Raw genomic sequence first — 13,003 nt, forward strand, 5'->3', positions numbered from 1 at the left:
TCCCCAGGTCTCCAGGATGCTGGTCTGAATGCCTCTCTAACCCATCCCCTCCTCTCTCCCCAGGTCTCCAGGATGCTGGTCTGAATGCCTCTCTAACCCATCCCCTCCTCTCTCTCCAGGTCTCCAGGATGCTGGTCTGAATGCCTCTCTAACCTATCCCCTCCTCTCTCCCCAGGTCTCCAGGATGCTGGTCTGAATGCCTCTCTAACCTATCCCCTCCTCTCTCCCCAGGTCTCCAGGATGCTGGTCTGAATGCCTCTCTAACCCATCCCCTCCTCTCTCCCCAGGTCTCCAGGATGCTGGTCTGAATGCCTCTCTAACCCATCCCCTCCTCTCTCCCCAGGTCTCCAGGATGCTGGTCTGAATGCCTCTCTAACCCATCCCCTCCTCTCTCCCCAGGTCTCCAGGATGCTGGTCTGAATGCCTCTCAACCCATCCCCTCCTCTCTCCCCAGGTCTCCAGGATGCTGGTCTGAATGCCTCTCTAACCTATCCCCTCCTCTCTCCCCAGGTCTCCAGGATGCTGGTCTGAATGCCTCTCTAACCCATCCCCTCCTCTCTCCCCAGGTCTCCAGGATGCTGGTCTGAATGCCTCTCTAACCCATCCCCTCCTCTCTCCCCAGGTCTCCAGGATGCTGGTCTGAATGCCTCTCTAACCCATCCCCTCCTCTCTCCCCAGGTCTCCAGGATGCTGGTCTGAATGCCTCTCTAACCCATCCCCTCCTCTCTCCCCAGGTCTCCAGGATGCTGGTCTGAATGCCTCTCTAACCTATCCCCTCCTCTCTCCCCAGGTCTCCAGGATGCTGGTCTGAATGCCTCTCTAACCTATCCCCTCCTCTCTCCCCAGGTCTCCAGGATGCTGGTCTGAATGCCTCTCTAACCTATCCCCTCCTCTCTCTCCAGGATGCTGGTCTGAATGCCTCTCTAACCCATCCCCTCCTCTCTCCCCAGGTCTCCAGGATGCTGGTCTGAATGCCTCTCTAACCTATCCCCTCCTCTCTCCCCAGGTCTCCAGGATGCTGGTCTGAATGCCTCTCTAACCTATCCCCTCCTCTCTCCCCAGGTCTCCAGGATGCTGGTCTGAATGCCTCTCTAACCCATCCCCTCCTCTCTCCCCAGGTCTCCAGGATGCTGGTCTGAATGCCTCTCTAACCCATCCCCTCCTCTCTCCCCAGGTCTCCAGGATGCTGGTCTGAATGCCTCTCTAACCCATCCCCTCCTCTCTCCCCAGGTCTCCAGGATGCTGGTCTGAATGCCTCTCTAACCCATCCCCTCCTCTCTCCCCAGGTCTCCAGGATGCTGGTCTGAATGCCTCTCTAACCCATCCCCTCCTCTCTCTCCAGGATGCTGGTCTGAATGCCTCTCTAACCCATCCCCTCCTCTCTCCCCAGGTCTCCAGGATGCTGGTCTGAATGCCTCTCTAACCCATCCCCTCCTCTCTCCCCAGGTCTCCAGGATGCTGGTCTGAATGCCTCTCTAACCCATCCCCTCCTCTCTCCCCAGGTCTCCAGGATGCTGGTCTGAATGCCTCTCTAACCTATCCCCTCCTCTCTCCAGGTCTCCAGGATGCTGGTCTGAATGCCTCTCTAACCCATCCCCTCCTCTCTCTCCAGGTCTCCAGGATGCTGGTCTGAATGCCTCTCTAACCTATCCCCTCCTCTCTCCCCAGGTCTCCAGGATGCTGGTCTGAATGCCTCTCTAACCCATCCCCTCCTCTCTCCCCAGGTCTCCAGGATGCTGGTCTGAATGCCTCTCTAACCCATCCCCTCCTCTCTCCCCAGGTCTCCAGGATGCTGGTCTGAATGCCTCTCTAACCCATCCCCTCCTCTCTCCAGGTCTCCAGGATGCTGGTCTGAATGCCTCTCTAACCCATCCCCTCCTCTCTCCAGGTCTCCAGGATGCTGGTCTGAATGCCTCTCTAACCCATCCCCTCCTCTCTCTCCAGGTCTCCAGGATGCTGGTCTGAATGCCTCTCTAACCCATCCCCTCCTCTCTCTCCAGGTCTCCAGGATGCTGGTCTGAATGCCTCTCTAACCTATCCCCTCCTCTCTCCCCAGGTCTCCAGGATGCTGGTCTGAATGCCTCTCTAACCCATCCCCTCCTCTCTCCCCAGGTCTCCAGGATGCTGGTCTGAATGCCTCTCTAACCCATCCCCTCCTCTCTCCCCAGGTCTCCAGGATGCTGGTCTGAATGCCTCTCTAACCCATCCCCTCCTCTCTCCAGGTCTCCAGGATGCTGGTCTGAATGCCTCTCTAACCCATCCCCTCCTCTCTCCAGGTCTCCAGGATGCTGGTCTGAATGCCTCTCTAACCCATCCCCTCCTCTCTCTCCAGGTCTCCAGGATGCTGGTCTGAATGCCTCTCTAACCTATCCCCTCCTCTCTCCCCAGGTCTCCAGGATGCTGGTCTGAATGCCTCTCTAACCCATCCCCTCCTCTCTCCCCAGGTCTCCAGGATGCTGGTCTGAATGCCTCTCTAACCCATCCCCTCCTCTCTCTCCAGGTCTCCAGGATGCTGGTCTGAATGCCTCTCTAACCTATCCCCTCCTCTCTCCCCAGGTCTCCAGGATGCTGGTCTGAATGCCTCTCTAACCCATCCCCTCCTCTCTCCCCAGGTCTCCAGGATGCTGGTCTGAATGCCTCTCTAACCCATCCCCTCCTCTCTCTCCAGGTCTCCAGGATGCTGGTCTGAATGCCTCTCTAACCTATCCCCTCCTCTCTCCCCAGGTCTCCAGGATGCTGGTCTGAATGCCTCTCTAACCCATCCCCTCCTCTCTCTCCAGGTCTCCAGGATGCTGGTCTGAATGCCTCTCTAACCTATCCCCTCCTCTCTCTCCAGGTCTCCAGGATGCTGGTCTGAATGCCTCTCTAACCTATCCCCTCCTCTCTCCCCAGGTCTCCAGGATGCTGGTCTGAATGCCTCTCTAACCTATCCCCTCCTCTCTCTCCAGGATGCTGGTCTGAATGCCTCTCTAACCCATCCCCTCCTCTCTCCCCAGGTCTCCAGGATGCTGGTCTGAATGCCTCTCTAACCCATCCCCTCCTCTCTCCCCAGGTCTCCAGGATGCTGGTCTGAATGCCTCTCTAACCCATCCCCTCCTCTCTCTCCAGGATGCTGGTCTGAATGCCTCTCTAACCCATCCCCTCCTCTCTCTCCAGGTCTCCAGGATGCTGGTCTGAATGCCTCTCTAACCTATCCCCTCCTCTCTCTCCAGGTCTCCAGGATGCTGGTCTGAATGCCTCTCTAACCCATCCCCTCCTCTCTCCCCAGGTCTCCAGGATGCTGGTCTGAATGCCTCTCTAACCTATCCCCTCCTCTCTCCCCAGGTCTCCAGGATGCTGGTCTGAATGCCTCTCTAACCCATCCCCTCCTCTCTCCCCAGGTCTCCAGGATGCTGGTCTGAATGCCTCTCTAACCCATCCCTCCTCTCTCCCCAGGTCTCCAGGATGCTGGTCTGAATGCCTCTCTAACCCATCCCCTCCTCTCTCTCCAGGTCTCCAGGATGCTGGTCTGAATGCCTCTCTAACCCATCCCCTCCTCTCTCTCCAGGATGCTGGTCTGAATGCCTCTCTAACCCATCCCCTCCTCTCTCCCCAGGTCTCCAGGATGCTGGTCTGAATGCCTCTCTAACCCATCCCCTCCTCTCTCCCCAGGATGCTGGTCTGAATGCCTCTCTAACCCATCCCCTCCTCTCTCCCCAGGATGCTGGTCTGAATGCCTCTCTAACCCATCCCCTCCTCTCTCCCCAGGTCTCCAGGATGCTGGTCTGAATGCCTCTCTAACCCATCCCCTCCTCTCTCCCCAGGATGCTGGTCTGAATGCCTCTCTAACCCATCCCCTCCTCTCTCCCCAGGATGCTGGTCTGAATGCCTCTCTAACCCATCCCCTCCTCTCTCCCCAGGATGCTGGTCTGAATGCCTCTCTAACCTATCCCCTCCTCTCTCCCCAGGATGCTGGTCTGAATGCCTCTCTAACCCATCCCCTCCTCTCTCCCCAGGTCTCCAGGATGCTGGTCTGAATGCCTCTCTAACCCATCCCCTCCTCTCTCCCCAGGTCTCCAGGATGCTGGTCTGAATGCCTCTCTAACCTATCCCCTCCTCTCTCCCCAGGTCTCCAGGATGCTGGTCTGAATGCCTCTCTAACCTATCCCCTCCTCTCTCCCCAGGTCTCCAGGATGCTGGTCTGAATGCCTCTCTAACCTATCCCCTCCTCTCTCCCCAGGTCTCCAGGATGCTGGTCTGAATGCCTCTCTAACCCATCCCCTCCTCTCTCCCCAGGTCTCCAGGATGCTGGTCTGAATGCCTCTCTAACCCATCCCCTCCTCTCTCCCCAGGATGCTGGTCTGAATGCCTCTCTAACCCATCCCCTCCTCTCTCCCCAGGATGCTGGTCTGAATGCCTCTCTAACCCATCCCCTCCTCTCTCCCCAGGATGCTGGTCTGAATGCCTCTCTAACCCATCCCCTCCTCTCTCCCCAGGATGCTGGTCTGAATGCCTCTCTAACCCATCCCCTCCTCTCTCCCCAGGATGCTGGTCTGAATGCCTCTCTAACCCATCCCCTCCTCTCTCCCCAGGATGCTGGTCTGAATGCCTCTCTAACCTATCCCCTCCTCTCTCCCCAGGATGCTGGTCTGAATGCCTCTCTAACCCATCCCCTCCTCTCTCCCCAGGTCTCCAGGATGCTGGTCTGAATGCCTCTCTAACCCATCCCCTCCTCTCTCTCCAGGATGCTGGTCTGAATGCCTCTCTAACCTATCCCCTCCTCTCTCTCCAGGTCTCCAGGATGCTGGTCTGAATGCCTCTCTAACCTATCCCCTCCTCTCTCTCCAGGATGCTGGTCTGAATGCCTCTTTAACCTATCCCCTCCTCTCTCCCCAGGTCTCCAGGATGCTGGTCTGAATGCCTCTCTAACCCATCCCCTCCTCTCTCTCCAGGTCTCCAGGATGCTGGTCTGAATGCCTCTCTAACCTATCCCCTCCTCTCTCCCCAGGTCTCCAGGATGCTGGTCTGAATGCCTCTCTAACCTATCCCCTCCTCTCTCCCCAGGTCTCCAGGATGCTAGTCTGAATGCCTCTCTAACCCATCCCCTCCTCTCTCCCCAGGTCTCCAGGATGCTAGTCTGAATGCCTCTCTAACCCATCCCCTCCTCTCTCTCCAGGATGCTGGTCTGAATGCCTCTCTAACCCATCCCCTCCTCTCTCCCCAGGTCTCCAGGATGCTGGTCTGAATGCCTCTCTAACCTATCCCCTCCTCTCTCCAGGTCTCCAGGATGCTGGTCTGAATGCCTCTCTAACCCATCCCCTCCTCTCTCTCCAGGTCTCCAGGATGCTGGTCTGAATGCCTCTCTAACCTATCCCCTCCTCTCTCCCCAGGTCTCCAGGATGCTGGTCTGAATGCCTCTCTAACCCATCCCCTCCTCTCTCCCCAGGTCTCCAGGATGCTGGTCTGAATGCCTCTCTAACCCATCCCCTCCTCTCTCCCCAGGTCTCCAGGATGCTGGTCTGAATGCCTCTCTAACCCATCCCCTCCTCTCTCCAGGTCTCCAGGTCTCCAGGATGCTGGTCTGAATGCCTCTCTAACCCATCCCCTCCTCTCTCCAGGTCTCCAGGATGCTGGTCTGAATGCCTCTCTAACCCATCCCCTCCTCTCTCTCCAGGTCTCCAGGATGCTGGTCTGAATGCCTCTCTAACCCATCCCCTCCTCTCTCTCCAGGTCTCCAGGATGCTGGTCTGAATGCCTCTCTAACCTATCCCCTCCTCTCTCCCCAGGTCTCCAGGATGCTGGTCTGAATGCCTCTCTAACCCATCCCCTCCTCTCTCCCCAGGTCTCCAGGATGCTGGTCTGAATGCCTCTCTAACCCATCCCCTCCTCTCTCCCCAGGTCTCCAGGATGCTGGTCTGAATGCCTCTCTAACCCATCCCCTCCTCTCTCCAGGTCTCCAGGATGCTGGTCTGAATGCCTCTCTAACCCATCCCCTCCTCTCTCCAGGTCTCCAGGATGCTGGTCTGAATGCCTCTCTAACCCATCCCCTCCTCTCTCTCCAGGTCTCCAGGATGCTGGTCTGAATGCCTCTCTAACCTATCCCCTCCTCTCTCCCCAGGTCTCCAGGATGCTGGTCTGAATGCCTCTCTAACCCATCCCCTCCTCTCTCCCCAGGTCTCCAGGATGCTGGTCTGAATGCCTCTCTAACCCATCCCCTCCTCTCTCTCCAGGTCTCCAGGATGCTGGTCTGAATGCCTCTCTAACCTATCCCCTCCTCTCTCCCCAGGTCTCCAGGATGCTGGTCTGAATGCCTCTCTAACCCATCCCCTCCTCTCTCCCCAGGTCTCCAGGATGCTGGTCTGAATGCCTCTCTAACCCATCCCCTCCTCTCTCTCCAGGTCTCCAGGATGCTGGTCTGAATGCCTCTCTAACCTATCCCCTCCTCTCTCCCCAGGTCTCCAGGATGCTGGTCTGAATGCCTCTCTAACCCATCCCCTCCTCTCTCTCCAGGTCTCCAGGATGCTGGTCTGAATGCCTCTCTAACCTATCCCCTCCTCTCTCTCTCCAGGTCTCCAGGATGCTGGTCTGAATGCCTCTCTAACCTATCCCCTCCTCTCTCCCCAGGTCTCCAGGATGCTGGTCTGAATGCCTCTCTAACCTATCCCCTCCTCTCTCTCCAGGATGCTGGTCTGAATGCCTCTCTAACCCATCCCCTCCTCTCTCCCCAGGTCTCCAGGATGCTGGTCTGAATGCCTCTCTAACCCATCCCCTCCTCTCTCCCCAGGTCTCCAGGATGCTGGTCTGAATGCCTCTCTAACCCATCCCCTCCTCTCTCTCCAGGATGCTGGTCTGAATGCCTCTCTAACCCATCCTCCTCCTCTCTCTCCAGGTCTCCAGGATGCTGGTCTGAATGCCTCTCTAACCTATCCCCTCCTCTCTCTCCAGGTCTCCAGGATGCTGGTCTGAATGCCTCTCTAACCCATCCCCCTCCTCTCTCCCCAGGTCTCCAGGATGCTGGTCTGAATGCCTCTCTAACCTATCCCCTCCTCTCTCCCCAGGTCTCCAGGATGCTGGTCTGAATGCCTCTCTAACCCATCCCCTCCTCTCTCCCCAGGTCTCCAGGATGCTGGTCTGAATGCCTCTCTAACCCATCCCCTCCTCTCTCCCCAGGTCTCCAGGATGCTGGTCTGAATGCCTCTCTAACCCATCCCCTCCTCTCTCTCCAGGTCTCCAGGATGCTGGTCTGAATGCCTCTCTAACCCATCCCCTCCTCTCTCTCCAGGATGCTGGTCTGAATGCCTCTCTAACCCATCCCCTCCTCTCTCCCCAGGTCTCCAGGATGCTGGTCTGAATGCCTCTCTAACCCATCCCCTCCTCTCTCCCCAGGATGCTGGTCTGAATGCCTCTCTAACCCATCCCCTCCTCTCTCCCCAGGATGCTGGTCTGAATGCCTCTCTAACCCATCCCCTCCTCTCTCCCCAGGTCTCCAGGATGCTGGTCTGAATGCCTCTCTAACCCATCCCCTCCTCTCTCCCCAGGATGCTGGTCTGAATGCCTCTCTAACCCATCCCCTCCTCTCTCCCCAGGATGCTGGTCTGAATGCCTCTCTAACCCATCCCCTCCTCTCTCCCCAGGATGCTGGTCTGAATGCCTCTCTAACCTATCCCCTCCTCTCTCCCCAGGATGCTGGTCTGAATGCCTCTCTAACCCATCCCCTCCTCTCTCCCCAGGTCTCCAGGATGCTGGTCTGAATGCCTCTCTAACCCATCCCCTCCTCTCTCCCCAGGTCTCCAGGATGCTGGTCTGAATGCCTCTCTAACCTATCCCCTCCTCTCTCCCCAGGTCTCCAGGATGCTGGTCTGAATGCCTCTCTAACCTATCCCCTCCTCTCTCCCCAGGTCTCCAGGATGCTGGTCTGAATGCCTCTCTAACCTATCCCCTCCTCTCTCCCCAGGTCTCCAGGATGCTGGTCTGAATGCCTCTCTAACCCATCCCCTCCTCTCTCCCCAGGTCTCCAGGATGCTGGTCTGAATGCCTCTCTAACCCATCCCCTCCTCTCTCCCCAGGATGCTGGTCTGAATGCCTCTCTAACCCATCCCCTCCTCTCTCCCCAGGATGCTGGTCTGAATGCCTCTCTAACCCATCCCCTCCTCTCTCCCCAGGATGCTGGTCTGAATGCCTCTCTAACCCATCCCCTCCTCTCTCCCCAGGATGCTGGTCTGAATGCCTCTCTAACCCATCCCCTCCTCTCTCCCCAGGATGCTGGTCTGAATGCCTCTCTAACCCATCCCCTCCTCTCTCCCCAGGATGCTGGTCTGAATGCCTCTCTAACCTATCCCCTCCTCTCTCCCCAGGATGCTGGTCTGAATGCCTCTCTAACCCATCCCCTCCTCTCTCCCCAGGTCTCCAGGATGCTGGTCTGAATGCCTCTCTAACCCATCCCCTCCTCTCTCTCCAGGATGCTGGTCTGAATGCCTCTCTAACCTATCCCCTCCTCTCTCTCCAGGTCTCCAGGATGCTGGTCTGAATGCCTCTCTAACCTATCCCCTCCTCTCTCTCCAGGATGCTGGTCTGAATGCCTCTTTAACCTATCCCCTCCTCTCTCCCCAGGTCTCCAGGATGCTGGTCTGAATGCCTCTCTAACCCATCCCCTCCTCTCTCTCCAGGTCTCCAGGATGCTGGTCTGAATGCCTCTCTAACCTATCCCCTCCTCTCTCCCCAGGTCTCCAGGATGCTGGTCTGAATGCCTCTCTAACCTATCCCCTCCTCTCTCCCCAGGTCTCCAGGATGCTAGTCTGAATGCCTCTCTAACCCATCCCCTCCTCTCTCCCCAGGTCTCCAGGATGCTAGTCTGAATGCCTCTCTAACCCATCCCCTCCTCTCTCTCCAGGATGCTGGTCTGAATGCCTCTCTAACCTATCCCCTCCTCTCTCCCCAGGTCTCCAGGATGCTGGTCTGAATGCCTCTCTAACCCATCCCCTCCTCTCTCCCCAGGTCTCCAGGATGCTAGTCTGAATGCCTCTCTAACCTATCCCCTCCTCTCTCCCCAGGTCTCCAGGATGCTAGTCTGAATGCCTCTCTAACCCATCCCCTCCTCTCTCTCCAGGATGCTGGTCTGAATGCCTCTCTAACCTATCCCCTCCTCTCTCCCCAGGTCTCCAGGATGCTGGTCTGAATGCCTCTCTAACCCATCCCCTCCTCTCTCCCCAGGTCTCCAGGATGCTAGTCTGAATGCCTCTCTAACCCATCCCCTCCTCTCTCCCCAGGTCTCCAGGATGCTGGTCTGAATGCCTCTCTAACCTATCCCCTCCTCTCTCCCCAGGTCTCCAGGATGCTGGTCTGAATGCCTTTCAACCCTATCCCCTCCTCTCTCCCCAGGTCTCCAGGATGCTGGTCTGAATGCCTCTCTAACCCATCCCCTCCTCTCTCCCCAGGTCTCCAGGATGCTAGTCTGAATGCCTCTCTAACCTATCCCCTCCTCTCTCCCCAGGTCTCCAGGATGCTAGTCTGAATGCCTCTCTAACCCATCCCCTCCTCTCTCTCCAGGATGCTGGTCTGAATGCCTCTCTAACCTATCCCCTCCTCTCTCCCCAGGTCTCCAGGATGCTGGTCTGAATGCCTCTCTAACCTATCCCCCCTCCTCTCTCCCCAGGTCTCCAGGATGCTGGTCTGAATGCCTCTCTAACCCATCCCCTCCTCTCTCCCCAGGTCTCCAGGATGCTGGTCTGAATGCCTCTCTAACCTATCCCCTCCTCTCTCCCCAGGATGCTGGTCTGAATGCCTCTCTAACCCATCCCCTCCTCTCTCCCCAGGTCTCCAGGATGCTGGTCTGAATGCCTCTCTAACCCATCCCCTCCTCTCTCTCCAGGATGCTGGTCTGAATGCCTCTCTAACCCATCCCCTCCTCTCTCCCCAGGTCTCCAGGATGCTGGTCTGAATGCCTCTCTAACCTATCCCCTCCTCTCTCCCCAGGTCTCCAGGATGCTGGTCTGAATGCCTCTCTAACCCATCCCCTCCTCTCTCCCCAGGTCTCCAGGATGCTGGTCTGAATGCCTCTCTAACCTATCCCCTCCTCTCTCCCCAGGTCTCCAGGATGCTGGTCTGAATGCCTCTCTAACCCATCCCCTCCTCTCTCTCCAGGTCGTACAGTGTCTGAGGACTGCCAGGGGGAGATGTTGGAGTACCGGAGGATGCTGATAGAGGATTTCTCTCTGAGTCCAGAAGTAGTGCTCCACTGTAGAGGGGAGATCGAGACCCACTGCTCCGGACTCCACAGGAAGGGACGTACCCTGCATTGTCTGATGAGGGGGGGCCGTGGGGACAAGGGAAGCACAGTGGACGGACTCTGTCAGAGCGCGGTGAGACGATGCACGCTGACGACACAGCGCCTTCAGAAAGTGTGTTACAACCTCAAATGGATTACGTTGAGATGTCATTGGCCTACACACAATACCCTATAGTGGAGTGGTGTTTTGTTTTCTTCAAATTAATTACAAATGAAGATTTCACCATCAAAGGTGACTGTAAAACAGTTACAGTGTTTAGTGGAGAGAGAGAACTGAGGATGGATCAACAACATTGTCGTTACTCCACAATACTAACCTACATGACTTTAAAACAGTTAGAGTTTAATGGCTGTGATGGGAGAGAACATAGTTACTCCACAATACTAAACTAAATGACAGAGTGAAAAGATGGAAGCCTGTACAGAATAAAAAATATTCCAAAACATGTTTGTAACAAGGTGCTAAAGTGATACTGCAAAAAATGTGGTAAAGAGATGAACACTTTGTAGTCAGGACAAAAAGCTATGTTTGGGGCAAATCCAATAAAACACATTACTCAGTAACACTCTTTTCAAGCATAGTGGTGGCTGCATCATGTTATGGGTATGCTTGTCATCGTTAAGGACCGGGGAGTTTTTCAGGAATGGAATGGAGCTATTAGCACAGGCAAAATCCTAAAGGAAAACCTGGTTTAGTCCGCCTTCCACCAGACACTGGGAGATGAATTCACATTTTCAGCAGGACAATAACCTAAAACACAAGGCCAAATCTACACTGGAGTTGCTTACCAAGAAGACAGTGAATGTTCCTGAGTGGCCCACTTTTAACTTAAATTTACTTGAAAATCTATGGCAAGACCTGAAAAGGTTTGTCTAGTAATGATCAACAACCAATTTGACAGAGCTTGAAGCATTTAGAAAATAATAATGGGCAAATGTTGGACAATCCAGGTTTGGAAATCTCTTAGACCCAGAACAGGTGCTTGACTCACGAGTGTGAATACGGATGTAAAGTATTGACTCAGGGGTGTGAATACAGATGTAAAGTATTGACTCAAGAGTGTGAATACGGATGTAAAGTATTGACTCATGAGTGTGAATACGGATGTAGAGTATTGACTCAGGGGTGTGAATACAGATGTAAAGTATTGACTCGGGGTTGTGAATACGGATGTAAATGAGAGATTTCTGTTTAAAATGTTCTATATATTTACTAACTAAAAACATGTTTTTATAGGGTATTGTGTGTAGATGGGTGAGAACCCCAAAATCTATTTGGGCTGTAACAACAAAATGTAGAATAAGTCAAGGGGTATGAATACTTTATGACGGCACTGGACACACACAGACACACACAGACACAGACACACTGGAAACAGGCATGCATAGACACACATACAGATACACAGCAAATGGCATGAGCAGGCTCAACCTTTGTCTGGTTTCTAAAGATCTGTATTTGCTGTTCCTACTGACTAGGATGTGGAGATGGGACTGATGGGGCTGTGTGTGTTTTCATACACTGGAGATGGGGCTGATGGAGCTGATGGGGCTGATGGGGCTGTATGTGTTTTCATACACTGGAGATGGAGCTGATGGGGCTGTATGTGTTTTCATACACTGGAGATGGGGCTGATGGAGCTGTATGTGTTTTCATACACTGGAGATGGAGCTGATGGGGCTGTATGTGTTTTCATACACTGGAGATGGGGCTGATGGGGCTGTGTGTGTTTTCATACACTGGAGATGGGGCTGATGGAGCTGTGTGTGTTTTCATACACTGGAGATGGGGCTGATGGTGCTGATGGGGCTGTATGTGTTTTCATACACTGGAGATGGGGCTGATGGTGCTGTATGTGTTTTCATACACTGGAGATGGGGCTGATGGTGCTGTATGTGTTTTCATACACTGGAGATGGGGCTGGTGGAGCTGTATGTGTTTTCATACACTGGAGATGGGGATGTGTGTGTTTTCATACACTGGAGATGGGGCTGATGGTGCTGTGTGTGTTTTCATACACTGGAGATGGGGCTGGTGGAGCTGTATGTGTTTTCATACACTGGAGATGGGGCTGATGGGGCTGTATGTTTTCATACACTGGAGATGGGGCTGATGGGGCTGTGTGTGTTTTCATACACTGGAGATGGGGCTGATGGAGCTGTGTGTGTTTTCATACACTGGAGATGGGGCTGATGGGGCTGTATGTGTTTTCATACACTGGAGATGGGGCTGATGGGGCTGTATGTGTTTTCATACACTGGATATGGGGCTGATGGGGCTGTATGTGTTTTCATACACTGGAGATGGGGCTGATGGGGCGGTATGTGTTTTCATACACTGGAGATGGGGCTGATGGGGCTGTATGTGTTTTCATACACTGGAGATGGGGCTGATGGTGCTGTATGTGTTTTCATACACTGGAGATGGGGCTGATGGTGCTGTATGTGTTTTCATACACTGGAGATGGGGCTGATGGGGCTGTATGTGTTTTCATACACTGGAGATGGGGCTGTATGTGTTTTCATACACTGGAGATGGGGCTGATGGTGCTGTATGTGTTTTCATACACTGGAGATGGGGCTGATGGGGCTGTATGTGTTTTCATACACTGGAGATGGGGCTGATGGAGCTGTATGTGTTTTCATACACTGGAGATGGGGCTGATGGAGCTGTATGTGTTTTCATACACTGGAGATGGGGCTGTGTGTGTTTTCATACACTGGAGATGGGGCTGATGG

The 13,003-nt window shown here is 54.8% G+C and overlaps 1 protein-coding gene across 1 annotated transcript in view; it reads left to right on the forward strand.

The window, feature by feature from the left end:
• Window positions 1–13,003, forward strand: part of LOC135532853 (Golgi apparatus protein 1-like) — a gene marked incomplete at both ends in the record, with an annotated part of 76,567 nt that overhangs the window by 40,942 nt on the left and 22,622 nt on the right. The window contains one exon of the mRNA XM_064960284.1: window positions 10,120–10,337. Coding sequence (XP_064816356.1) covers window positions 10,120–10,337 — 218 coding nt within the window. The remainder of the gene's footprint in view (window positions 1–10,119; window positions 10,338–13,003) is intronic.

This window comes from Oncorhynchus masou, unplaced genomic scaffold (assembly GCF_036934945.1).
Source record: "Oncorhynchus masou masou isolate Uvic2021 unplaced genomic scaffold, UVic_Omas_1.1 unplaced_scaffold_2062, whole genome shotgun sequence".
In the NCBI taxonomy this organism is placed as follows: domain Eukaryota; kingdom Metazoa; phylum Chordata; class Actinopteri; order Salmoniformes; family Salmonidae; genus Oncorhynchus; species Oncorhynchus masou.